The 24,614-nt window shown below is 49.1% G+C and overlaps 3 protein-coding genes across 5 annotated transcripts in view; all 3 read right to left on the minus strand.

The window, feature by feature from the left end:
* Positions 1-253: 253 nt before the first annotated feature.
* LOC119092902 (uncharacterized) lies at positions 254-10,791 on the minus strand. Of its 2 annotated transcripts, none has more exons than XM_037215801.1 (4): positions 10,606-10,791; positions 4,136-4,240; positions 3,193-3,458; positions 254-793 (listed from the first exon to the last, which is right to left on the minus strand). In XM_037215801.1, exons 1-4 carry the CDS (start codon positions 10,708-10,710, stop codon positions 346-348), a joined length of 924 nt encoding a protein of 307 aa, XP_037071696.1. In that variant the 5' UTR covers positions 10,711-10,791; the 3' UTR covers positions 254-345. The 2 variants fall into 2 exon arrangements, with proteins under 2 accessions (XP_037071696.1, XP_037071697.1); XM_037215802.1 differs by lacking the exon at positions 10,606-10,791 and adding an exon at positions 10,221-10,265.
* A 659-nt stretch (positions 10,792-11,450) lies between these two features.
* On the minus strand, positions 11,451-21,855 carry LOC119092903 (uncharacterized). 2 transcript variants are annotated; one of them, XM_037215803.1, is made up of 4 exons: positions 21,731-21,855; positions 15,609-15,713; positions 14,666-14,931; positions 11,451-12,265 (listed from the first exon to the last, which is right to left on the minus strand). In XM_037215803.1, exons 1-4 carry the CDS (start codon positions 21,833-21,835, stop codon positions 11,818-11,820), a joined length of 924 nt encoding a protein of 307 aa, XP_037071698.1. In that variant the 5' UTR covers positions 21,836-21,855; the 3' UTR covers positions 11,451-11,817. The 2 variants fall into 2 exon arrangements, with proteins under 2 accessions (XP_037071698.1, XP_037071699.1); XM_037215804.1 differs by lacking the exon at positions 21,731-21,855 and adding an exon at positions 21,346-21,390.
* Positions 21,856-22,903: 1,048 nt separating this feature from the next.
* LOC119092905 (uncharacterized) overlaps positions 22,904-24,614 on the minus strand; it is a 3,909-nt gene continuing 2,198 nt past the window's right edge. Inside the window, exon 3 of the mRNA XM_037215807.1 lies at positions 22,904-23,390. Within this exon, the coding sequence (XP_037071702.1) occupies positions 22,937-23,390 (454 nt within the window). The 3' untranslated portion in view covers positions 22,904-22,936. The remainder of the gene's footprint in view (positions 23,391-24,614) is intronic.

Consider the following 24,614-nt stretch of genomic DNA (forward strand, 5'->3'; position numbering starts at 1 on the left):
CATAAAAGCAACGGCAAAGTCAAGGTAGCCTCAGCGAGGGCTAACGTGCGATCAGCCGCACCGAAACGCGCGTCATCGGCTTCGAACAACATGCCACCTAAGCCAAGCGCGAGTGGCCTTCCGTCGTCTCGCCAAATCACACCCCGCCTCGCTTCCATTCCCACTATTAAAACCCAGACCGTCAGCTGTTAATCATGTTAATATCCATATATATATATATATATATATATATATATATGTGTGTATATAGACGCTTCAAAGTTTGTATTCATAAACTTTGACCGGCAGTTATACGCGCTACGATAATGTTCTCGTCGGACCGCCCGGCTGCTGGACGCCATCATCTTACTCCGTTTCTTGCGTCGCACCGACTTCTGCTGGATAGACTTGCGCCCAGAACACGTTGCAGACCGAACTGTAGCCTAGCGGTTTCATCATGTTCATCACGGACGGCACGGCGGTTGCGACCAGGCAGGGCAGGCGGCGCTGCAGGAAGAGCCGTGTGAGCTCGGCCATCGCCAGCCGCGCCAGGCCTCGCCGCCGGTGCGACTCCAGCGTGTGCAGGAAGCCCAGAAACGCGTTTCTGTTGAGCAGCACCCAGCAGACGAGCTCGCCGTCAGGTGATGACGCCACGTCATTGTCGACGGCGACAAACACGCCGACGCTGAGGCCCACCGTCATGCCGTCGCGCATCACACCGTCGGCATCGGGGGTAACCGCTGTGTACGGCCAGAAACGCTTGACGGTGTCCAGGTGTATGCCGTCCAGCGGCCTCACGGAGACGCCCGGCGGGCTGTGAACGAGTGTCAGGCGGGCATACAGTCAGCGGAAGCATCACCTGTCGACCGCGCGTGACATCCCCCTGACGTTAGTACATACAGTGAGCAGGGTGATTCAGTACCCGTGGGTGAAGATTACGGCAACACCTATATGCAAGCTACTTCAGTTATGTTGACCCGGCACCGTTTGGGATATTTCGTCAACCGCAACCTCCCGGGGGTAGAACTTCCCCGGATATCTCAGAATAGCATCGACCGATTGGAAACATTCAAGTGGCAACCAACCATTCCGGAGGAGCTTTACCCGCGATCTGTAGACATAAGGCGACTGACCACATCGCAGGCAACGTAGCTATTCATGAGGACCGCACAAATATTCGAACGATTTGCTACGGTCCTGTTGGCGTTTGGTCGTACTGGTGCCGCTTGTCGTATATCTTTTCACTCGACACTAATCCAAAATACTCGACATTCTGGCGCTTCAGAATCTCGTCATGATATTAGCAATAGTGTAGGTGGTCTGCTCACTCCTGGTCTCTGATTCTTTGGGGGCATTAACACGCGCCTGGGTGAGGCCAGTTTGACCCGCGAACGCTTTTTTCCAAAATGATTTCCGTACGACGCGGTCAAGTCGCGCCAAAACTTGGCAAACTGTAGGCAATTTTATGACATGTTTTTGTTCACAAGATTGAAATGTGCCCTGTAAGGTCGGTGTCCCATTGCAGGTCAAAATCAGGCTGTTTCTATCACCGAAGTAGCATTCTGCTGTACTGTTCAACTGCATGCGAGAACAAATTATTAGACGAGATCACTGGCCTAAAATGACGCAGAGCAACATGTTGTCTGGACGAGCATACCACCTATCATAATCACTGACACTTATTGAAATTGAAAACAATACAGCAAACTCATAGGTTTTTAGCCACCACGACCCTCTAAATGTCGAGGAAGGACAATGAATTGCAATAACCGCAAACGGCATTTAAGTCACTCGACACAACGACATGTAAGTATATAGTGGCTGCATGAGGAGCTCTGAGGACACCTTAAAGACAACCCAGAATTTGGCATTGTTTCACCCTAAGGTCATGACCTAAGAAAATCAAATCTGGATACACATGAGTTCACATACAAGGCCACCCCACTCTGTACATTTGGTGCCTCTAGCTTGGGATCAAATTGAGCCTCTCCTTAGCAAAGATAATCATACAGTCACCCGGACGCATGTTAACACGCGCCCGGGTGGCCTACTGGATTCCTTGCTCTCGGGTGGGGGTCAATTTTCCCCTCCCTCTGAGATCCCAGGAGCTAAGAGAGCCAAAGACACAAAATCCACAAGATGTGTTGGTCCGTAGTTGGTCTTACTTAGGTCAAAATCTGAGGTTTCTAGGTCATGGCCTTCGGGTCAAATGTGGTAAAAGAAGGTCAAATTCTAGGCTGGTGTCCAAGTCGTCCTAGAACCTAGATACCTGTTTTTACCTAAAGGCCACATGCTCATGTAAGGTTATTGACCTGGTTTGATATTTCGAAGGTCATAGTGAACAAAATCATAGAAGACCGAGTTGAATTTTCCATTCGAATAAGCGACAAAGGTTACGCTAGGTAGTATGTTCCTAAAAAGAAAATGTTTACCTGGACCACTCTATATCAGTTACCTTTTCTGACCTCTACGTGGTCCTTTGAAGATGCATAATGCTGTTCCCATTATCAATAAATTCGAAGTGAGCACCAGAAATTGCGCCATTCGGCAGGTCTTAGAGTAATACAATAGGTTGGCTTTGACCTTAATCTGGCATCCATACCCGAGTCTACACCATTGGAATACGGACATTCGATTGTTGTGTTGCCTAAGGAAGTATCTCAGAAATGTATGGTTTCTTCTAACACCCTGCTGTTGCATCGGGCTGAACGATTCCACAAAATTGACTTCGCTGAATCCATGGCCTGATTTTGACTTACCGTTGGTCAGTGGCTTAACGAGGTAAATCTACTTTTTTGTATCAAGCGATCTGTTGTTTAACTGTCTACATCTATGCAAAATTTTGGCGCGGTAAAACTGCGACGCTTAGAAATCATTGCGAAAAGATCTTAAGGGATTCGAATTTAACCCCACTCGGGTCCATGCTAACACGCTGTTCAGTCGTATACGCATTCACGGGTATGAACGTGCGCTTATAATTTTTCACTAACCAATCGTTCATACTTGGCAAATGCTAGCTTTCGGGCACTGCATTTCCGTAGCACCAATAGCAAAGCTGATATTTCACCTCCCACCTGTTCACATTACATGCAATGCAAAACATGCCTCGGCTGCAAGGAGCCAGATCAACCCAGATCCTAGAGTCACCACACGAACACAACCCATCGGCCAGAGCTGCCTCTCCTTTCTCCCAGGCAGGTTGAGCATACGCACCAGCGGGTCAGCACATCCTCGGCCGGCGAAGACGCCTCCTTGACGAACAACGTGTTGGCTTCGATGAGTCTGGAGCTGAACTCTCTCTGGTGACGGACGTAGTCCAGCACCGGCTCCAGGTAGCAGGGCCAGCAGTCGGCACGGAACGGCACCCGCCACAGATGTTCGTGCAACTCAGGCGCCAGCATGGCGGCAGCCAGGCGACGCATGCTGGCTGCGTCCTCCGGCGCGAAGGCGTCGACCACGTGCAAGTCAGGCGCGGCCAACTGTCGTAGGTCGGCAGGAGGAAAGCCGGGGTCAGGTCAAGTTGGAGGAGAGCGAGCGCATTAGGCCGGCTCAGGTCAGGCGTGGTTCCCCGCTGAAGGAATGGGGTGTAAAGTTACGGGGAGGGAGGGCTTCCAGAATAGGCGGATATCCAACGCGCACGTTAATAGCGAGCGTCTAGAGCCATTTAGTTCGCTCTTCAATCAACAGCTTTCATAAGCACGAGAGAAATTCAGCTCGTGGTTGTTCGGCATTGTGGATTCAGAGAAACGAGGCTATGTACCAAGCAATGGTGAAATTGTCGGTATGCAACATTTCAGGCTCTGCTAAAAATCACGAATGCATTGATACAAGTGAGTAGCACTTTTGACCCGTAATCATAAGCAGAGTTTGGAGCACCGAATAGGTTGCTGTATCCAGTGGTGGCTCCCCAACGTCGTTAAGCCTGTATCTCCTGGTATTTGAAAGGCTGATTACTTAGCATAAGAGCTCTGAACTCATGAGTTTCATCTACAAAATCTCTCTCGAAGGCAGCAAGCACCCGCGGAGACCTTGCGAACATTTCCAATGTTGCTTGGGTGTTACATGATTTCCTGCTCTAGGTCCTACTCTGCTGTCAAATTTCAACGGATTGTCTGTCGCGTGAAGCTTATTTCAGCATGTTCTTTTATCCACTGACCGTAATTACAATAGACACTAGCGGCTTCGACGTGTCGGGGCTTGCGTAGATCCAATGCTTGCACGTGTTGACGCCGCGCTGAATCAGAAGCAGCAGACACCTCGACTGTAAGGAAAGCGGGGTCCATAGTTAAATGACAATGGTTTGCACGCCATCACCCAGAAGCTTTCGAAGCTGACGGCGATAAAGAGTAGTTGCAAAATCGATTGGCTAAGAGTGCTCGACACATCACACACACACCACACACCACACACACACACACACACACACACACACACACACACACACACACACACACACACACACACACACACACACACACACACACACACACACACACACACACACACACACACACACACACACACACACACACACACACACACACACACACACACCACACACACACACACACCACACACCACACACACACACACACACACACACACACACCACACACACACACACACCACACACACACCACACCACACACACACACACACACACACACGCACACACACACACACACACACACACACACCACACCACACCACACACACACACACACCCACACACACACACACACACACACACACACACACACACACACACACACACACACACACACACACACACACACACACACACACACACACACACACACACACACACACACACACACACACACACACACACACACACACACACACACACACACACACACACACACACACCGAGACGAAAGCTGAGGCGAGGTGGACTAGCATCTTTTCGGCTGATTAGTATCTATGTCTCAATGAATATTCGCAGGTTGCTTTGCTGTGTTTAGAATTGAGAGAAAAGTCCTTCCACCTGGGTAAGTGATAGAGGTTAGCAACAAAGAGCATAAATCTAAGTGCTCCTTTCACAGCGTCGACAGTGGTACAGCTAAAAAAATTGTGGTGCAATGGTGTCTGGGAAGAATATTTTTGATAAGTGTAACCGGGGGCTTCCATCCGGCTTATAACTTATTGCTTCTAAACGTTTATGATTGTGTTGTTTACCCCGTGTATCTCCTTCCCGTTTTGCAAAGAGCGTTTAGGGATTTTCTCTTCAACATGTTTGTCTGTTTAACTTTGAATCGGAAATACCTATTGGAAAATGAAAGCGAGTCTGCTAGTGTTAGAAGCGAAAGCATTTGGCATGCCCTTGAAAAGAAATATCGCATTTATGGCACCAGCCAGTAACCAGCCTTTCTCACGAAGCAGAACTCATGTAAAAACGGTTTGACTTAACATATGTAACCAAAGAACCGTGGCAATGGATCAATAAAATGCTGCACATTACTCGAATTCACACCAACTATACCTCGATACAAGTTACAAAGTAAAGTTCGTCGTTTCTTGCGCGAAATAAATCTGTATCTGTAAAAAGTCTTGGAAAGATGACACAGAAGGATCCGCAGAACCGCAGCTCAGTTTAAGATTTTCAGAGCTTGATTTCTCTGATTCAAAACATTTTTTTCAACGCCTTAGGTTTTTGAGTCTTCATTTTTGCTTAACACTGTTCAATTATGGTCACCGGGCACTGGGGGATATATTTCTGACTGAATGAATGGCGATATTCCCGGATAGTGAAACACGGCTGACCCAGGGTGCAGTCTTGTGGCCGCCCGTCGATGGTTTTTAGAGACAAAGGAACTGAGTGAAGAAACGGGCAGCACCTCGTAAAAGGCACACCGAAAAGCGCATCTCTGCTATGAAACAGAGGGCATAAAGTGTGCACTCATGTCACATCGCATTTACTCTGAATAAAACAACCGGAACACCAGTGCGACTACCAAAGGTAGCGGTCCTGTGCACTGCATCGGTAGCGCGACGTAAGAAAAATTCTAGAGGAAGCTCGGCACTTTTCGTCGATGGGAGGTTTCCAAATTTCCTGGCATATCAAGCATTCGTTTGTCAAAGCACACTCCATGGACATCTTCCCCTCCTGCAACGATGTCATAAGGGCTACCCGAGAAATTGATGCACAGAGAGAACTCACTCTATCACTGTCGCGCGAGTGGAAGTACCTCTACATTTGCTTCTTGAACACGTCGCTACGCGACTGGTGGAGCTGCAGGAGCTGGTCTGCCCGTCTGGCGACAACGGCTGCACCGGTCATAGTCACAAAAAACAGAGCGGTCCGGCAGAGCCAGCCTGGGACAGACAGTCGTTTATCGTCTCATTGGTACTCCTGTGTCAGACCTGCGGTGCCAGTCTAGTGTTGTAGGACAGAACACAAGCCTCCTACAGACTATTTCGACTACTGAAGGCAGAGCACTTCAGCGAGTCGGCCAAAAATCAGTCAGAACGGGTCTATCCTACTGGGATCGGTAGATCAGTGATCTGTAGCCGCACGCTGTCTACCCGGACCAGCCGGACGTCGACGTCAGCTTCCGGCGGCACCAGACAATGACTGATGACAAGGTTACGACCGCCACCACCGAGGCAAGCTCCAAACAGTGCTGCACTATCTGGAACATCACACTAAGCAGGAATAAATGGTCTATAGGCGATGAACCAGAGGCATGCCCGGGAAACTTATATCATGCTTGGCCCGAGCTAGATGCAAGCATTGTGATGATTTTCGAATGCATGGTTCACCTACGTTACACGTCAGAGAACCACACGTCGCAAGAACGTGCGGCGGAAGCGAAGAAATGCGTAGCGACTCAAAACACAAATACAAATTTTGAAGTTGTATGCAATGCAAAGCACTTTTAGGAGAACATCCACTCCTATGTGGACCAGCCCAGCCAAGGAGATCATGTAACGAAGGGGACACGGCTCGACAGGCGTTCCAGAGCGCGAGCACTCCCGGATTCACCACTGCGGTCCACGAGCTGCTGATCCACTAGCCACGTGTTATGCTGCAGCCCATGTCCTCTGGTTACGATGTTTCAGCCCATGACCTCTGGTTACGATGTTTCGGCCCATAACCTCTGGTTACGACGTCCTTTCAACCATAATTGAGTCACACAACACTCAGAACAAGGGAAGTCTCCGCTTCCCTTGAAGCCGGTTGGGGACGCCAACTGGCCAGGAATCTCCCCTCTGCGGGAGCTCGGCGGCGATGGGGGCGCCTGGCTGCCACTGCGCTGTCCATCGGGAGCAATGGCTCTCACTTGAGAGAGCGCAGGCGCGTCCCCGGACAGCAGAGCCGCTGATGGCGGCCACGGACCCAGCGGACTCCACATTTGTATGAGGCTTTAAACTGAGATAGCTTTCTTGAATCATTCGGTGCAGATCAGAGCGCTGCCCATCTTAAGACCCGGAGTTTCCAGCTTCTAGTCTTTCGCCTAATTTCTGAGCTATGCACTCGCGAAGACGCGCGACTTTTTCGGGAAGGCTATTTTAAGGATATCCAGGCATCCATGACGTCAGAAAAACATAATCAAAGTGTTGCCATTTCACTGGCCATGTGGCGGTTCACTGGCACAACAATTATTGTCTTTCATGTCTGGCGCCCGTGAGCACCATTTGCCGACATAATGACCGTCTATTTACACTTAATCGATGTGCAATCTATGCATCACTTTAACGCTGCTTGCAACTAGTTTCATAAACAGATAATGCCGTTGAATTGAGGCGTAGGGAGTAACTTTCTGGGGTTTTACCTCTAATCTGGCTGCAGGAAGTAAATAGCAACTATTTACGTCAACGCCCGTAAAAGTATGATATTTACGGAGCATTTGAACTAGGCTGAATAAATCTATACTTCACCAGGTATCCATCAGATTACATAAGCGCAGCTGACTTGACCATGGAGTAGACATTCACCCCGGAACTGAAATAGATTAAAAATATGCTCTGGTCTGTCCTAAGATCATCATTGGTGATCATAAAGGAGCCAGCTCATGGCCGTGCAAGAGCGAAGGATTAGGCCATTTAGACCGAGGATCAGCCTGCAGTGAGACATTGCTGAGACATGAAGCGATGCCAACATCACACGGGCGGTTGAGTTTGCATATATGAGAAACTCAATGCAACTGTAGTTCGTACAGATTTCTGGGCATCGCAAACATAAGAACTGTGGTCGAAAAAGCTGGCAGACCGTTATAAAAATCAATCTCTCTCCCACATGACGCGCATTTCACTGGATCATTTTTTCACTACTGTGACATGAATACACATTTTGTGTTAACAAGACACACAACATAGAGTAGGCGTAAAGTCAGCTATTTTAAGAAGATTTTGTCGTTGTTGTGCATAGTTTCTAGATACGTAGCACAAGAAAGCTCAGGGTATGGATGTACGAAACACGAGTACATTTTGTTTTACTTCTTCGTATAGTGAAACAATACCAATAATTGTACACTTTCTGCATTCCAGCGAATTACAAAAGTGATCGTGATTATTCTTTGATGTAATTGTCACACAAATCACGAATGCATCATCGAGTTAATCCATAAATGACCAGATTTTTTAAGTCACCTTTAAGATATTCCTGGATTTTTAATCAGCATGCTAGCCTTTTGGGGCCAAAGCAATAGCAAGGTTGCCATGGGAACGACCGTTTGTATCGCTATTGAAATTGCTTCACTTCGGTATTTTACGATTAATTTCCAAGGAGCCATGCCAAGTTAATCACGCCGGCGAAAGAAATAGGGAGTTACGTCGAAAATACTTCGACTAGCAGGGAGTAAGTAGGAACTTCTCTTTATGAAACCGGATGTTGATTATCGGTCATATAAACTAAAGCCCTTTCGACCATCAATGATCATTTAAAGGCTATGGGATGAAGATGGACAACGGTGAGGCAAGTCTACACGCGCCTGGGGGGCTAAACGCCGAGAGTTAACCCGCGCAAGGGACCGCTCTGCAGGGTATGCGTCGTGCACCCGGTCGGGGTTCCTCTCCAGGTTGCCTCTCGGCCCACCCGTTCTGGCTTCACTTCGCTTTCATTATCATCCTTATTTCTCTCCTTATGTCTTACAAAACACTTTTCCGCGAGATGGCGTGGCGTGCGGTGTATCTATCCTCCGCGGGCCACGTGCTGCGTTTTCCAACGCGCGAGTAGGTTCTCAATTTGCTGCCATGAGATCAGCAGCCTAACAGCCTGTAACATGACCGCGGTCGCATAAAGTTTCTATGACGTCATTACTGCCGAGGCAACTTTGACATAAGCTCCAAATATACCTTTTCGTACTTTTGCGGGCGTGTAACTCAGAAACCAGATCGCTTGGGTCTTAAAAAGGACATGACCTTAAACTGCATCAAAAGGTCCTCAAAATAGCTATTTCAGTTCAAAACGTCCTACAAATGTGGAACATTCTCTTGGGCCGCACTGTACCACTTGACGTCACTCGTCGGCTGAGGCGGGCGAAATCGGCTCCGGTAGTCCGTATCCGGCAGTATCCGAATCATCATGTGAAGGGTTGCGAGGAAGTGGGACAGTGTCCCAACCCGTGGATCTCACGCACGCTGACTTCATTGACACTGGGCCTTATGACCAGTGCCCTGTATGAACTCTGCACGTTTCAATACGCATCCGATATAAGGCCAGGGCAGTCAACACTGTAATGCCTCTATACAGCATAATGAGCCCCAAAATTCCCCCAAGCGGGACTTCCTTGACCAGTGAAGAATTAGCTTCGTTTGCTTGTGAATTCTTTACTATCACGAACAATTGTTCTTGGTCGTCTAGGCTCAAAGGCGTCCAATTTGATGTGTTTTTGTTGTTAGGAAACTGCATCCGCTCGGTCGGTTACGGATTCCTTCGGAGCCTTTAGGTTCCCTGGACGTGTTTCATGGGGGTATGGTCCCGTGCCTCAAGATTTGGCCAAATTTGGCGCGGCGGCCCCGCGCCGTTCGGAAACTATTCTGGAAAAATCTTCGGGGGGGTCAACGTGACTCCCACCCCAGCGCGTGTTAAGTCACAGCTCGGTCTCCGGCGTTGGCAGCGCTGTCCAGCCTGTAGAGGTCGTTGATGGTGTGGTTGCTTGAGCTTGGGCCGTGGCAATGGTTTTGGAAGCTGGGGACTGAAGCTCCCCACCCAAATCAGAGCCCAAAAGCGAGACGGCCCATTGGTCGTCTCCTTTACCACAGAATGGATTACTTACAACGCTGATGCGCATCCCTTTTCTTGACGTAGCACAGGCGCTGTAACGGAGACCTCGTTTGCGTAAATATTGCATGCGTTACCTTCTACAATCACCATCCAATTCACATCTTAGTCTCCAAATAGCGTGACGGTGTGCTAAGCCGGGGTTTAGTTTGAACTTTATATCAATACTCGAATCACTCGTCAAGCCTCGTTCACTGGTCGCGCCGCGGCTCTGTAAACAACACGTAGCCGTACCTTGGACTGTGATAACATCACAGAATATGATGCCGTTGAAAATGTTTAATACACATGGCCGTGCACCCTGTGAAGCAGTCTGAGTTCTTTCACGGCCCATTTAAACCTATGACGTAGGTGAAGCCTTGCGGCTCAGGACTACTCACCTTCGCTGTGATTGGGCCGTGTGCCTCCAGACGAGCCACAAGATGGTCTATATCCCCTTCGTTCACCAGCTGTACGTCCTGTTTGTTCATGGTCGGACCGAGCATGAGCCCTCACCGCCACTGGCGCGCCGATAAAGCCGACTGACAGCTGCCCGTGGGCGTGCCAGACCCATGGTGACAGGAGGCCCTGCTCCGGCCCGATAGTGGCAACACCAGGTCTGAGATCTCTCCCTCTCAAGGCCGTTCTCGGCTGCAGGCGACAGCGGACCGTCCTGGCACGCCTCCTGTGCCAAGGTCGGGGTGCGCAACGACCACAGAGCATGTGTCCTCCATGGCCTACAGCGCACATTACCGCGAGATGGCGTTGCGCGCGGCACATCTATCCACCTCGGGCCGCCTGCTGCGTTTTCCAATGTGCGAGTACGGTTTTTGTTTGTCACGTTTTGCCTTGGCGTACGCTCCGGAAGTGCGCGCCAAGACGACCTAGCACCTAGCGAACACGCTACGGGACGAGTTTGACCACATTATGCGAGGCACCGTTTTAACTCGGAAAACGCCATGTCGTTCGATTGCCAATTTATTTCGACGTTTGATAGTACCGTCACAGCCATGTTTGAGAATGGTTGTAAACGCTGTGTACGCATAGAAGTACTCAGGGTTGTCGATTTCTCAAAATTGTTGGGGGACAGAGTCTTTGGATGCTACCGTATAAGGAAAGTTGCGTTGAACTTCTCGGCTATTACCCGTTTTTGTTTCTGGCATGCAATGATATATATACATACATACACATGCACATGTTATATATATATATATATATATATATATATATATATATATATATATATAGGTGTGTGAAGCATATATGCATAAAAGCAACGGCAAAGTCAAGGTAGCCTCAGCGCGGGCTAACGTGCGATCAGCCGCACCGAAACGCGCGTCACCGGCTTCGGACAACATGCCACCTAAGCCGAGCGCGAGTGGCCTTCCGTCGTCTGGCCAAATCACACCCAGCCTCGCTTCCATTCCCACTATTAAAACCCAGACCGTCAGCTGTTAATCATGTTAATATCCATATATATATATATATATATATATATATATATATATATATATATAGACGCTTCAAAGCTTGTATTTATAAATTTTGACCGGCAGTTATACGCGCTACGATGACGTTTTCGTCGGACCGCCCGGCTGCTGGACGCCATCATCTTACACTGTTTCTTGCGTCGCACCGACTTCTGCTGGATAGACTTGCGCCCAGAACACGTTGCAGACCGAACTGTAGCCTAGCGGTTTCATCATGTTCATCACGGACGGCACGGCGGTTGCGACCAGGCAGGGCAGGCGGCGCTGCAGGAAGAGCCGTGTGAGCTCGGCCATCGCCAGCCGCGCCAGGCCTCGTCGCCGGTGCGACTCCAGCGTGTGCAGGAAGCCCAGAAACGCGTTTCTGTTGAGCAGCACCCAGCAGACGAGCTCGCCGTCAGGTGATGACGCCACGTCATTGTCGACGGCGACGAACACGCCGACGCTGAGGCCCACCGTCATGCCGTCGCGCATCACACCGTCGGCATCGGGGGTAACCGCTGTGTACGGCCAGAAACGCTTGACGGTGTCCAGGTGTATGCCGTCCAGCGGCCTCACGGAGACGCCCGGCGGGCTGTGAACGAGTGTCAGGCGGGCATACAGTCAGCGGAAGCATCACCTGTCGACCGCGCGTGACATCCCCCTGACGTTAGTACATACAGTGAGCAGGGTGATTCAGTACCCGTGGGTGAAGATTACGGCAACACCTATATGCAAGCTACTTCAGTTATGTTGACCCGGCACCGTTTGGGATATTTCGTCAACCGCAACCTCCCGGGGGTAGAACTTCCCCGGATATCTCAGAATAGCATCGACCGATTGGAAACATTCAAGTGGCAACCAACCATTCCGGAGGAGCTTTACCCGCGATCTGTAGACATAAGGCGACTGACCACATCGCAGGCAACGTAGCTATTCATGAGGACCGCACAAATATTCGAACGATTTGCTACGGTCCTGTTGGCGTTTGGTCGTACTGGTGCCGCTTGTCGTATATCTTTTCACTCGACACTAATCCAAAATACTCGACATTCTGGCGCTTCAGAATCTCGTCATGATATTAGCAATAGTGTAGGTGGTCTGCTCACTCCTGGTCTCTGATTCTTTGGGGGCATTAACACGCGCCTGGGTGAGGCCAGTTTGACCCGCGAACGCTTTTTTCCAAAATGATTTCCGTACGACGCGGTCAAGTCGCGCCAAAACTTGGCAAACTGTAGGCAATTTTATGACATGTTTTTGTTCACAAGATTGAAATGTGCCCTGTAAGGTCGGTGTCCCATTGCAGGTCAAAATCAGGCTGTTTCTATCACCGAAGTAGCATTCTGCTGTACTGTTCAACTGCATGCGAGAACAAATTATTAGACGAGATCACTGGCCTAAAATGACGCAGAGCAACATGTTGTCTGGACGAGCATACCACCTATCATAATCACTGACACTTATTGAAATTGAAAACAATACAGCAAACTCATAGGTTTTTAGCCACCACGACCCTCTAAATGTCGAGGAAGGACAATGAATTGCAATAACCGCAAACGGCATTTAAGTCACTCGACACAACGACATGTAAGTATATAGTGGCTGCATGAGGAGCTCTGAGGACACCTTAAAGACAACCCAGAATTTGGCATTGTTTCACCCTAAGGTCATGACCTAAGAAAATCAAATCTGGATACACATGAGCTCACATACAAGGCCACCCCACTCTGTACATTTGGTGCCTCTAGCTTGGGATCAAATTGAGCCCCTCCTTAGCAAAGATAATCATACAGTCACCCGGACGCATGTTAACACGCGCCCGGGTGCCCTGCTGGATTCCTTTCTCTCGGGTGGGGGTCAATCCCTCCCCCCCCCTTTGAGATCCCAGGAGCTAGGAGAGCTAAAGACACAAAATCCACAAGGTGTGTTGGTCTGTAGGTGGTCTTACTTAGGTCAATATCTGAGGTTGCTAGGTCATGACCTTCGGGTCAAATGTGGGAAAAGAAGGTCAAATTCTAGGCTGGTGTCCAAGTCGTCCTAGAACCTAGATACCTGTTTTTACCTAAAGGCCACATGCTCATGTAAGGTTATTGACCTGGTTTGATATTTCGAAGGTCATAGTGAACAAAATCATAGAAGACCGAGTTGAATTTTCCATTCGAATAAGCGACAAAGGTTACGCTAGGTAGTATGTTCCTAAAAAGAAAATGTTTACCTGGACCACTCTATATCAGTTACCTTTTCTGACCTCTACGTGGTCCTTTGAAGATGCATAATGCTGTTCCCATTATCAATAAATTCGAAGTGAGCACCAGAAATTGCGCCATTCGGCAGGTCTTAGAGTAACACAATAGGTTGGCTTTGACCTTAATCTGGCATCCATACCCGAGTCGACACCATTGGAATACGGACATTCGATTGTTGTGTTGCCTAAGGAAGTATCTCAGAAATGTATGGTTTCTTCAAACACCCTGCTGTTGCATCGGGCTGAACGATTCCACAAAATTGACTTCGCTGAATCCATGGCCTGATTTTGACTTACCGTAGGTCAGTGGGTTAACGAGGTAAGTCTACTTTTTTGTATCAAGCGATCTGTCATTCGACTGTCTACATCTATGCAAAATTTTGGCGCGGTTAAACTGCGACGCTTAGAAATCATTGCGAAAAGATCCTCAGGGATTCGAAATTAACCCCACTCGGGTCCATGCTAACACGCTGTTCAGTCGTATACGCATTCACGGGTATGAACGTGCGCTTATAATCTTTCACTAACCAATCGTTCATATTTGGCAAATGCTAGCTTTCGGGCACTGTATTTCCGTAGCACCAATAGAAAAGCTGATATTTCACCTCCCACCTGTTCACCTTACATGCAATGCAAAACATGCCTCGGCTGCAAGGAGCCAGATCAACCCAGATCCTAGAGTCACCACACGAACACAACCCATCGGCCAGAGCTGCCTCTCCTTTCTCCCAGGCAGATGAGCACACGCACCAGCGGGTCAGCACATCCTCGGCCGGCGAAGACGCCTCCTTGACGAACAACGTGTTGGCTTCGATGAGTCTGGAGCTGAACTCTCTCTGGTGACGGACGTAGTCCAGCACCGGCTCCAGGTAGCAGGGCCAGCAGTCGGCACGGAACGGCACCCGCCACAGATGTTCGTGCAACTCAGGCGCCAGCATGGCGGCAGCCAGGCGACGCATGCTGGCTGCGTCCTCCGGCGCGAAGGCGTCGACCACGTGCAAGTCAGGCGCGGCCAACTGTCGTAGGTCGGCAGGAGGAAAGCCGGGGTCAGGTCAAGTTGGAGGAGAGCGAGCGCATTAGGCCGGCTCAGGTCAGGCGTGGTTCCCCGCTGAAGGAATGGGGTGTAAAGTTACGGGGAGGGAGGGCTTCCAGAATAGGCGGATATCCAACGCGCACGTTAATAGCGAGCGTCTAGAGCCATTTAGTTCGCTCTTCAATCAACAGCTTTCATAAGCACGAGAGAAATTCAGCTCGTGGTTGTTCGGCATTGTGGATTCAGAGAAACGAGGCTATGTACCAAGCAATGGTGAAATTGTCGGTATGCAACATTTCAGGCTCTGCTAAAAATCACGAATGCATTGATACAAGTGAGTAGCACTTTTGGCCCGTTATCATAAGCAGAGTTTGGAGCACCGAATAGGTTGCTGTATCCAGTGGTGGCTCCCCAACGTCGTTAAGCCTGTATCTCCTGGTATTTGAAAGGCTGATTACTTAGCATAAGAGCTCTGAACTCATCAGTTTCATCTACAAAATCTCTCTCGAAGGCAGTAAGCACCCACGGAGACCTTGCGAACATTTCCAATGTTTCTTGGGTCTTACATGATTTCCTGCTCTAGGTCCTACTCTGCTGTCAAATTTCAACGGATTGTCTGTCGCGTGAAGCTTATTTCAGCATGTTCTTTTATCCACTGACCGTAATTACAATAGACACTAGCGGCTTCGACGTGTCGGGGCTTGCGTAGATCCAATGCTTGCACGTGTTGACGCCGCGCTGAATCAGAAGCAGCAGACACCTCGACTGTAAGGAAAGCGGGGTCCATAGTTAGATCACAATGGCTTGCACGCCGTCATCCAGAAGCTTTCAAAGCTGACGGCGATAAAAGAGAGTTGCAAAATCGATTGGCTAAGAGTGCTCGACACACACACCACACCACAACACACACACACACACACACACACACACACACACACACACACACACACACACACACACACACACACACACACACACACACACACACACACACACACACACACACACACACACACACACACACACACACACACACACACCGAGACGAAAGCTGAGGCGAGGTGGACTAGCATCTTTTCGGCTGATTAGTATCTATGTCCCAATGAATATCGCAGGCTGCTTTGCTGTGTTTAGAATTGAGAGAAAAGTCCTTCCACCTGGGTAAGTGATATGAGGTTAGCAACAACGAGCATAAATCTAAGTGCTCCTTTCACAGCGTCGACAGTCGTACAGCTAAAAAAATTGTGGTGCAATGGTGTCTGGGAAGAAGATTTTTGATAAGTGTAACCGGGGGCTTCCATCCCGGCTTATAACTTATTGCTTCTTAACGTTTATGATTGTGTTGTTTACCCCGTGTATCTCCTTCCCGTTTTGCAAAGAGCGTTTAGGGATTTTCTCTTCAACATGTTTGTCTGTTTAACTTTGAATCGGAAATACCTATTGGAAAATGAAAGCGAGTCTGCTAGTGTTAGAAGCGAAAGCATTTGGCATGCCCTTGAAAAGAAATATCGCATTTATGGCACCAGCCAGTAACCAGCCTTTCTCACGAAGCAGAACTCATGTAAAAACGGTTTGACTTAACATATGTAACCAAAGAACCGTGGCAATGGATCAATAAAATGCTGCACATTACTCGAATTCACACCAACTATACCTCGATACAAGTTACAAAGTAAAGTTCGTCGTTTCTTGCGCGAAATAAATCTGTATCTGTAATAAGTCTTGGAAAGATGACACAGAAGGATCCGCAGAACCGCAGCTCAGTTTAAGATTTTCAGAGCTTGATTTCTCTGATTCAAAACATTTTTTTCAACGCCTTAGGTTTTTGAGTCTTCATTTTTGCTTAACACTGTTCAATTATGGTCACCGGGCACTGGGGGATAGATCTTCTGACTGAATGAATGACGATATTCCCGGATAGTGAAACACGGCTGACCCAGGGTAGCAGTCTTGTGGCCGCCCGTCGATGGTTTTTAGAGACAAAGGAACTGAGTGAAGAAACGGGCAGCACCTCGTAAAAGGCACACCGAAAAGCGCATCTCTGCTATGAAACAGAGGGCATAAAGTGTGCACTCATGTCACATCGCATTTACTCTGAATAAAACAACCGGAACACCAGTGCGACTACCAAAGGTAGCGGTCCTGTGCACTGCATCGGTAGCGCGACGTAAGAAAAATTCTAGAGGAAGCTCGGCACTTTTCGTCGATGGGAGGTTTCCAAATTTCCTGGCATATCAAGCATTCGTTTGTCAAAGCACACTCCATGGACATCTTCCCCTCTTGCAACGATGTCATAAGGGCTACCCGAGAAATTGATGCACAGAGAGAACTCACTCTATCACTGTCGCGCGAGTGGAAGTACCTCTACATTTGCTTCTTGAACACGTCGCTACGCGACTGGTGGAGCTGCAGGAGCTGGTCTGCCCGTCTGGCGACAACGGCTGCACCGGTCATAGTCACAAAAAACAGAGCGGTCCGGCAGAGCCAGCCCGGGAAAGACAGCCGTTTTTCGTCTCGCTGGTACTCCTGTGTCAGACCTGCGGTGCCAGTCTAGTGTTGTAGGACAGAACACAAGCCTCCTACAGACTATTTCGACTACTGAAGGCAGAGCACTTCAGCGAGTCGGCCAAAAATCAGTCAGAACGGGTCTATCCTACTGGGATCGGTAGATCAGTGATCTGTAGCCGCACGCTGTCTACCCGGACCAGCCGGACGTCGACGTCAGCTTCCGGCGGCACCAGACAATGACTGATGACAAGGTTACGACCGCCACCACCGAGGCAAGCTCCAAACAGTGCTGCACTATCTGGAACATCACACTAAGCAGGAATAAATGGTCTATAGGCGATGAACCAGAGGCATGCCCGGGAAACTTATATCATGCTTGGCCCGAGCTAGATGCAAGCATTGTGATGATTTTCGAATGCATGGTTCACCTACGTTACACGTCAGAGAACCACACGTCGCAAGAACGTGCGGCGGAAGCGAAGAAATGCGTAGCGACTCAAAACACAAATACAAATTTTGAAGTTGTATGCAATGCAAAGCACTTTTAGGAGAACATCCACTCCTATGTGGACCAGCCCAGCCAAGGAGATCATGTAACGAAGGGAACACGGCTCGACGGCCGTTCCAGAGTGCGAGCACTCCCGGATTCACCACTGCGGTCCACGAGCTGCTGATCCACTAGCCACGTGTTATGCTGCAGCCCATGTCCTCTGGTTACGATGTTTCAGCCCATGACCTCTGGTTACGATGCTTCGGCCCATAACCTCTGGTTACGACGTCCTTTCAACCATAATTGAGTCACACAACACTCAGAACAAGGGAAGTCTCCGCTTCCCTTGAAGCCGGTTGGGGACGCCAACTGGCCAGGAATCTACCCGCTGCGGGAGCTCGGCGGCGACGGGGGCGCCTGGCTGCCACTGCGCTGTCCATCGGGAGCAATGGCTCTCACTTGAGAGAGCGCAGGCGCGTCCCCGGACAGCAGAGCCGCTGATGGCGGCCACGGACCCAGCGGACTCCACATTTGTATGAGGCTTTAAACTGAGATAGCTTTCTTGAATCATTCGGTGCAGATCAGAGCGCTGCCCATCTTAAGACCCGGAGTTTCCAGCTTCTAGTCTTTCGCCTAATTTCTGAGCTATGCACTCGCGAAGACGCGCGACTTTTTCGGGAAGGCTATTTTAAGGATATCCAGGCATCCATGACGTCAGAAAAACATAATCAAAGTGTTGCCATTTCACTGGCCATGTGGCGGTTCACTGGCACAACAATTATTGTCTTTCATGTCTGGCGCCCGTGAGCACCATTTGCCGACATAATGACCGTCTATTTACACTTAATCGATGTGCAATCTATGCATCACTTTAACGCTGCTTGCAACTAGTTTCATAAACAGATAATGTCGTTGAATTGAGGCGTAGGGTGTACCTTTCTGGGGTTTTACCTCTAATCTGGCTGCAGGAAGTAAATAGCAACTATTTACGTCAACGCCCGTAAAAGTATGATATTTACGGAGCATTTCAACTAGTCTGAGTTAATCTATACTTCACCAGGTATCCATCAGATTACATAAGCGCAGCTGACTTGACCGTGGAGTAGACATTCACCCCGGAACTGAAATAGATTAAAAATATGCTCTGGTCTGTCCTAAGATCATCATTAGTAATCATAAAGGAGCCGGCGCATGGCCGTGCAAGAGCGAAGGATTAGGCCATTTAGACCGAGGATCAGCCTGCAGTGAGACATTGCTGAGACGTGAAGCGATGCCAACATCACACGGGCGGTTGAGTTTGCATATATGAGAAACTCAATGCAACTGTAGTTCGTACAGATTTCTGGGCATCACAAACATAAGAACTGTGGTCGAAAAAGCTGGCAGACCGTTATAAAAATCAATCTCTCTCCCACATGACGCGCATTTCACTGGATCATTTTTTCACTACTGTGACATGAATACACATTTTGTGTTAACAAGACACACAACATAGGGTAGGTGTAAAGTCAGCTATTTTAGGAAGATTTTGTCGTTGTTGTGCATAGTTTCTTCATACGTAGCACAAGAAAGCTCAGGGCATGGATGTACGAAACACGAGTACATTTTGTTTTACTTCTTCATGTAGTGAAACAATACCAATAATTGTACACTTTCTGCATTCCAGCGAATTACAAAAGTGATCGTGATTATTCTTTGATGTAATTGTCGCACAAATCACGAATGCATCGAGTTAGTCCATAAATGACCGGATTTTTTAAGTCACCTTTAAGATATTCCTGGATTTTTAATCAGCATGTTAGCCTTTTGGGGCCAAAGCAATAGCAAGGTTGCCATGGGAACGACCGTTTGTATCGCTATTGAAATTGCTTCACTTCGGTATTTTACGATTAATTTCCAAGGAGCCATGCCAAGTTAATCACGCCGGCGAAAGAAATAGGGAGTTACGTCGAAAATACTTCGACTAGCAGGGAGTAAGTAGGAACTTCTCTTTATGAAACCGGATGTTGATTATCGGTCATATAAACTAAAGCCCTTTCGACCATCAATGATCATTTAAAGGCTATGGGATGAAGATGGACAACGGTGAGGCAAGTCTACACGCGCCTGGGGGGCTAAACGCCGAGAGTTAACCCGCGCAAGGGACCGCTCTGCAGGGTATGCGTCGTGCACCCGGTCGGGGTTCCTCTCCAGGTTGCCTCTCGGCCCACCCGTTCTGGCTTCACTTCGCTTTCATTATCATCCCTATTTCTCTCCTTATGTCTTACAAAACACTTTTCCGCGAGATGGCGTGGCGTGCGGTGTATCTATCCTCCGCGGGCCACGTGCTGCGTTTTCCAACCCGCGAGTAGTTCCTGAATTTGCTGCCATGAGATCAGCAGCTTAACAGCCTGTAACATGTCCGCGGTCGCATAAAGTTTCTATGACGTCATTACTGCCGAGGCAACTTTGACATAAGCTCCAAATATACCTTTTCGTACTTTTGCGGGCGCGTAACTCAGAAACCAGATCGCTTGGGCCTTAAAAAGGACATGACCTTAAACTGCATCAAAAGGTCCTCAAAATAGCTATTTCAGTTCAAAACGTCCTACAAATGTGGAACATTCCCTTTAACTGGGCAGCACTGTACCGCTTGACGTCACTCGTCGGCTGAGGCGGGCGAAATCGGCTCCGGTAGTCCGCTATCCGGCAGTATCCGAATCATCATGTGAAGGGTTGCGAGGAAGTGGGACAGTGTCCCAACCCGTGGATCTCACGCACGCTGACTTCATTGACACTGGGCCTTATGACCAGTGCCCTGTATGAACTCTGCACGTTTCAATACGCATCCGATATAAGGCCAGGGCAGTCAACACTGTAATGCCTCTATACAGCATAATGAGCCCCAAAATTCCCCCAAGCGGGACTTCCTTGACCAGTTAAGAATTAACTTCGTTTGCTTGTGAATTCTTTACTGTTACGAACAATTGTTCTTGGTCGCCTAGGCTCAAAGGCGTCCAATTTGATGTGTTTTTGTTGTTAGGAAACTGCATCCGCTCGGTCGGTTATGGATTCCTTCGGAGCCTTTAGGTTCCCTGGGCATGTTTCATGGGGGTATGGTCCCGTGCCTCAAGATTTGGCCAAATTTGGCGCGGCGGCCCCGCGCCGTTCGGAAACTATTCTGGAAAAATCTTCGGGGGGGTCAACGTGACTCCCACCCCAGCGCGTGTTAAGTCACAGCTCGGTCTCCGGCGTTGGCAGCGCTGTCCAGCCTGTAGAGGTCGTTGATGGTGTGGTTGCTTGAGCTTGGGCCGTGGCAATGGTTTTGGAAGCTGGGGACTGAAGCTCCCCACCCAAATCAGAGCCCAAAAGCGAGACGGCCCATTGGTCGTCTCCTTTACCACAGAATGGATTACTTACAACGCTGATGCGCATCCCTTTTCTTGACGTAGCACAGGCGCTGTAACGGAGACCTCGTTTGCGTAAATATTGCATGCGTTACCTTCTACAATCACCATCCAATTCACATCTTAGTCTCCAAATAGCGTGACGGTGTGCTAAGCCGGGGTTTAGTTTGAACTTTATATCAATACTCGAATCACTCGTCAAGCCTCGTTCACTGGTCGCGCCGCGGCTCTGTAAACAACACGTAGCCGTACCTTGGACTGTGATAACATCACAGAATATGATGTCGTTGAAAATGTTTAATACACATGGCCGTGCATCCTGTGAAGCAGTCTGAGTTCTTTCACGGCCCATTTAAACCTATGACGTAGGTGAAGCCTTGCGGCTCAGGACTACTCACCTTCGCTGTGATTGGGCCGTGTGCCTCCAGACGAGCCACAAGATGGTCTATATCCCCTTCGTTCACCAGCTGTACGTCCTGTTTGTTCATGGTCGGACCGAGCATGAGCCCTCACCGCCCCTAGCGCGCCGATAAAGCCGACTGACAGCTGCCCGTTGGCGTGCCAGACCCATGGTGACAAGAGGCCCTGCTCCGATCCGATAGTGTCAACACCTGGTCTTAGAACTCTCCCTCTCAAGGCCGTTCTCGGCTGCAGGCGACAGCGGACCGTCCTGGGCACGCTGCTTGTGCCAAGGTCGGGTGCGCAACGACCACAGAGCATGTTCCTCCATGGCCTACAGCGCACATTACCGCGAGATGGCGTTGCGCGCGGCACATCTATCCACCTCGGGCCGCCTGCTGCGTTTCCAATGTGCGAAGTACGGTTTTTGTTTGTCACGTTTTGCCTTGGCGTACGCTCCGGAAGTGCGCGCCAAGACGACCTAGCACCTAGCGAACACGCTACGGGACGAGTTTGACCACATTATGCGAGGCACCGTTTTAACTCGGAAAACGCCATGTCGTTCGATTGCCAATTTATTTCGACGTTTGATAGTGCCGTCACAGCCATGTTTGAGAATGGTTGTAAACGCTGTGTACGCATAGAAGTATTCAGGGTTGTCGATTTCTCAAAATTGTTGGGGGGACAGAGTCTTGGATGCTACCGTATAAGGAAAGTTGCGTTGAACTTCTCGGATATTACCCATTTTTGTTTCTGGCATGCAATGATATATATACATACATACACATGCACATGTTATATATATATATATATATATATATATATATATATGTATATATATAGGTGTGTGAAGCATATATGCATAAAAGCAACGGCAAAGTCAAGGGTAGCCTCAGCGCGGGCTAACGTGCGATCAGCCGCACCGAAACGCGCGTCACCGGCTTCGGACAACATGCCACCCTAAGCTGAGCGCGAGTGGCCTTCCGTCGTCTGGCCAAATCACACCCAGCCTCGCTTCCATTCCCACTATTAAAACCCAGACCGTCAGCTGTTAATCATGTTAATATCCATATATATATATATATATATATATATATATATATATATATATATAGACGCTTCAAAGCTTGTATTTATAAATTTTGACCGGCAGTTATACGAGCTACGATGACGTTTTCGTCGGACCGCCCGGCTGCTGGACGCCATCATCTTACACTGTTTCTTGCGTCGCACCGACTTCTGCTGGATAGACTTGCGCCCAGAACACGTTGCAGACCGAACTGTAGCCTAGCGGTTTCATCATGTTCATCACGGACGGCACGGCGGTTGCGACCAGGCAGGGCAGGCGGGCGCTGCAGGAAGAGCCGTGTGAGCTCGGCCATCGCCAGCCGCGCCAGGCCTCGTCGCCGGTGCGACTCCAGCGTGTGCAGGAAGCCCAGAAACGCGTTTCTGTTGAGCAGCACCCAGCAGACGAGCTCGCCGTCAGGTGATGACGCCACGTCATTGTCGACGGCGACGAACACGCCGACGCTGAGGCCCACCGTCATGCCGTCGCGCATCACACCGTCGGCATCGGGGGTAACCGCGGTGTACGGCCAGAAACGCTTGACGGTGTCCAGGTGTATGCTGTCCAGCGGCCTCACGGAGACGCCCGGCGGGCTGTGAACGAGTGTCAGGCGGGCATACAGTCAGCGGAAGCATCACCTGTCGACCGCGCGTGACATCCCCTCTGACGTTAGTACATACAGTGAGCAGGGTGGTTCAGTACCCGTGGGTGAAGATTACGGCAACACCTATATGCAAGCTATTTCAGTTATGTTGACCCGGCACCGTTTGGGATATTTCGTCAACCGCAACCTCCCGGGGCGTAGAACTTCCCCGGATATCTCAGAATAGCATCGACCGATTGGAAACATTCAAGTGGCAACCAACCATTCCGGAGGAGCTTTACCCGCGATCTGTAGACATAAGGCGACTGACGACATCGCAGGCAACGTAGCTATTCATGAGAACCGCACAAATATTCGAACGATTTGCTACGGTTCTGTTGCTGTTTGGTCGTACTGGTGCCCCCTGTCGTATATCTTTTAACTCGACACTAATCCAAAATACTCGACATTATGGCGCTTCAGAATCTCGTCATGATATTAGCAATAGTGTAGGTGGTCTGCTCACTCCTGGTCTCTGATTCTTTGGGGGCATTAACACGCGCTTGGGTGAGGCCAGTTTGACCCGCGAACGCTTTTTTCCAAAATGATTTCCGTACGACGCGGTCAAGTCGCGCCAAAACTTGGCAAACTGTAGGCAATTTTATGACATGTTTTTGTTCACAAGATTGAAATGTGCCCTGTAAGGTCGGTGTCCCATTGCAGGTCAAAATCAGGCTGTTTCTATCACCGAAGTAGCATTCTGCTGTACTGTTCAACTGCATGCGAGAACAAATTATTAGACGAGATCACTGGCCTAAAATGACGCAGAGCAACATGTTGTCTGGACGAGCATACCACCTATCATAATCACTGACACTTATTGAAATTGAAAACAATACAGCAAACTCATAGGTTTTTAGCCACCACGACCCTCTAAATGTCGAGGAAGGACAATGAATTGCAATAACCGCAAACGGCATTTAAGTCACTCGACACAACGACATGTAAGTATATAGTGGCTGCATGAGGAGCTCTGAGGACACCTTAAAGACAACCCAGAATTTGGCATTGTTTCACCCTAAGGTCATGACCTAAGAAAATCAAATCTGGATACACATGAGTTCACATACAAGGCCACCCCACTCTGTACATTTGGTGCCTCTAGCTTGGGATCAAATTGAGCCTCTCCTTAGCAAAGATAATCATACAGTCACCCGGACGCATGTTAACACGC

The sequence above is a fragment of the Pollicipes pollicipes genome, unplaced genomic scaffold (assembly GCF_011947565.3).
Source record: "Pollicipes pollicipes isolate AB1234 unplaced genomic scaffold, Ppol_2.1 Scaffold_3629;HRSCAF=4262_pilon_pilon_pilon, whole genome shotgun sequence".
Taxonomy (NCBI): Eukaryota; Metazoa; Arthropoda; class Thecostraca; order Pollicipedomorpha; family Pollicipedidae; genus Pollicipes; species Pollicipes pollicipes.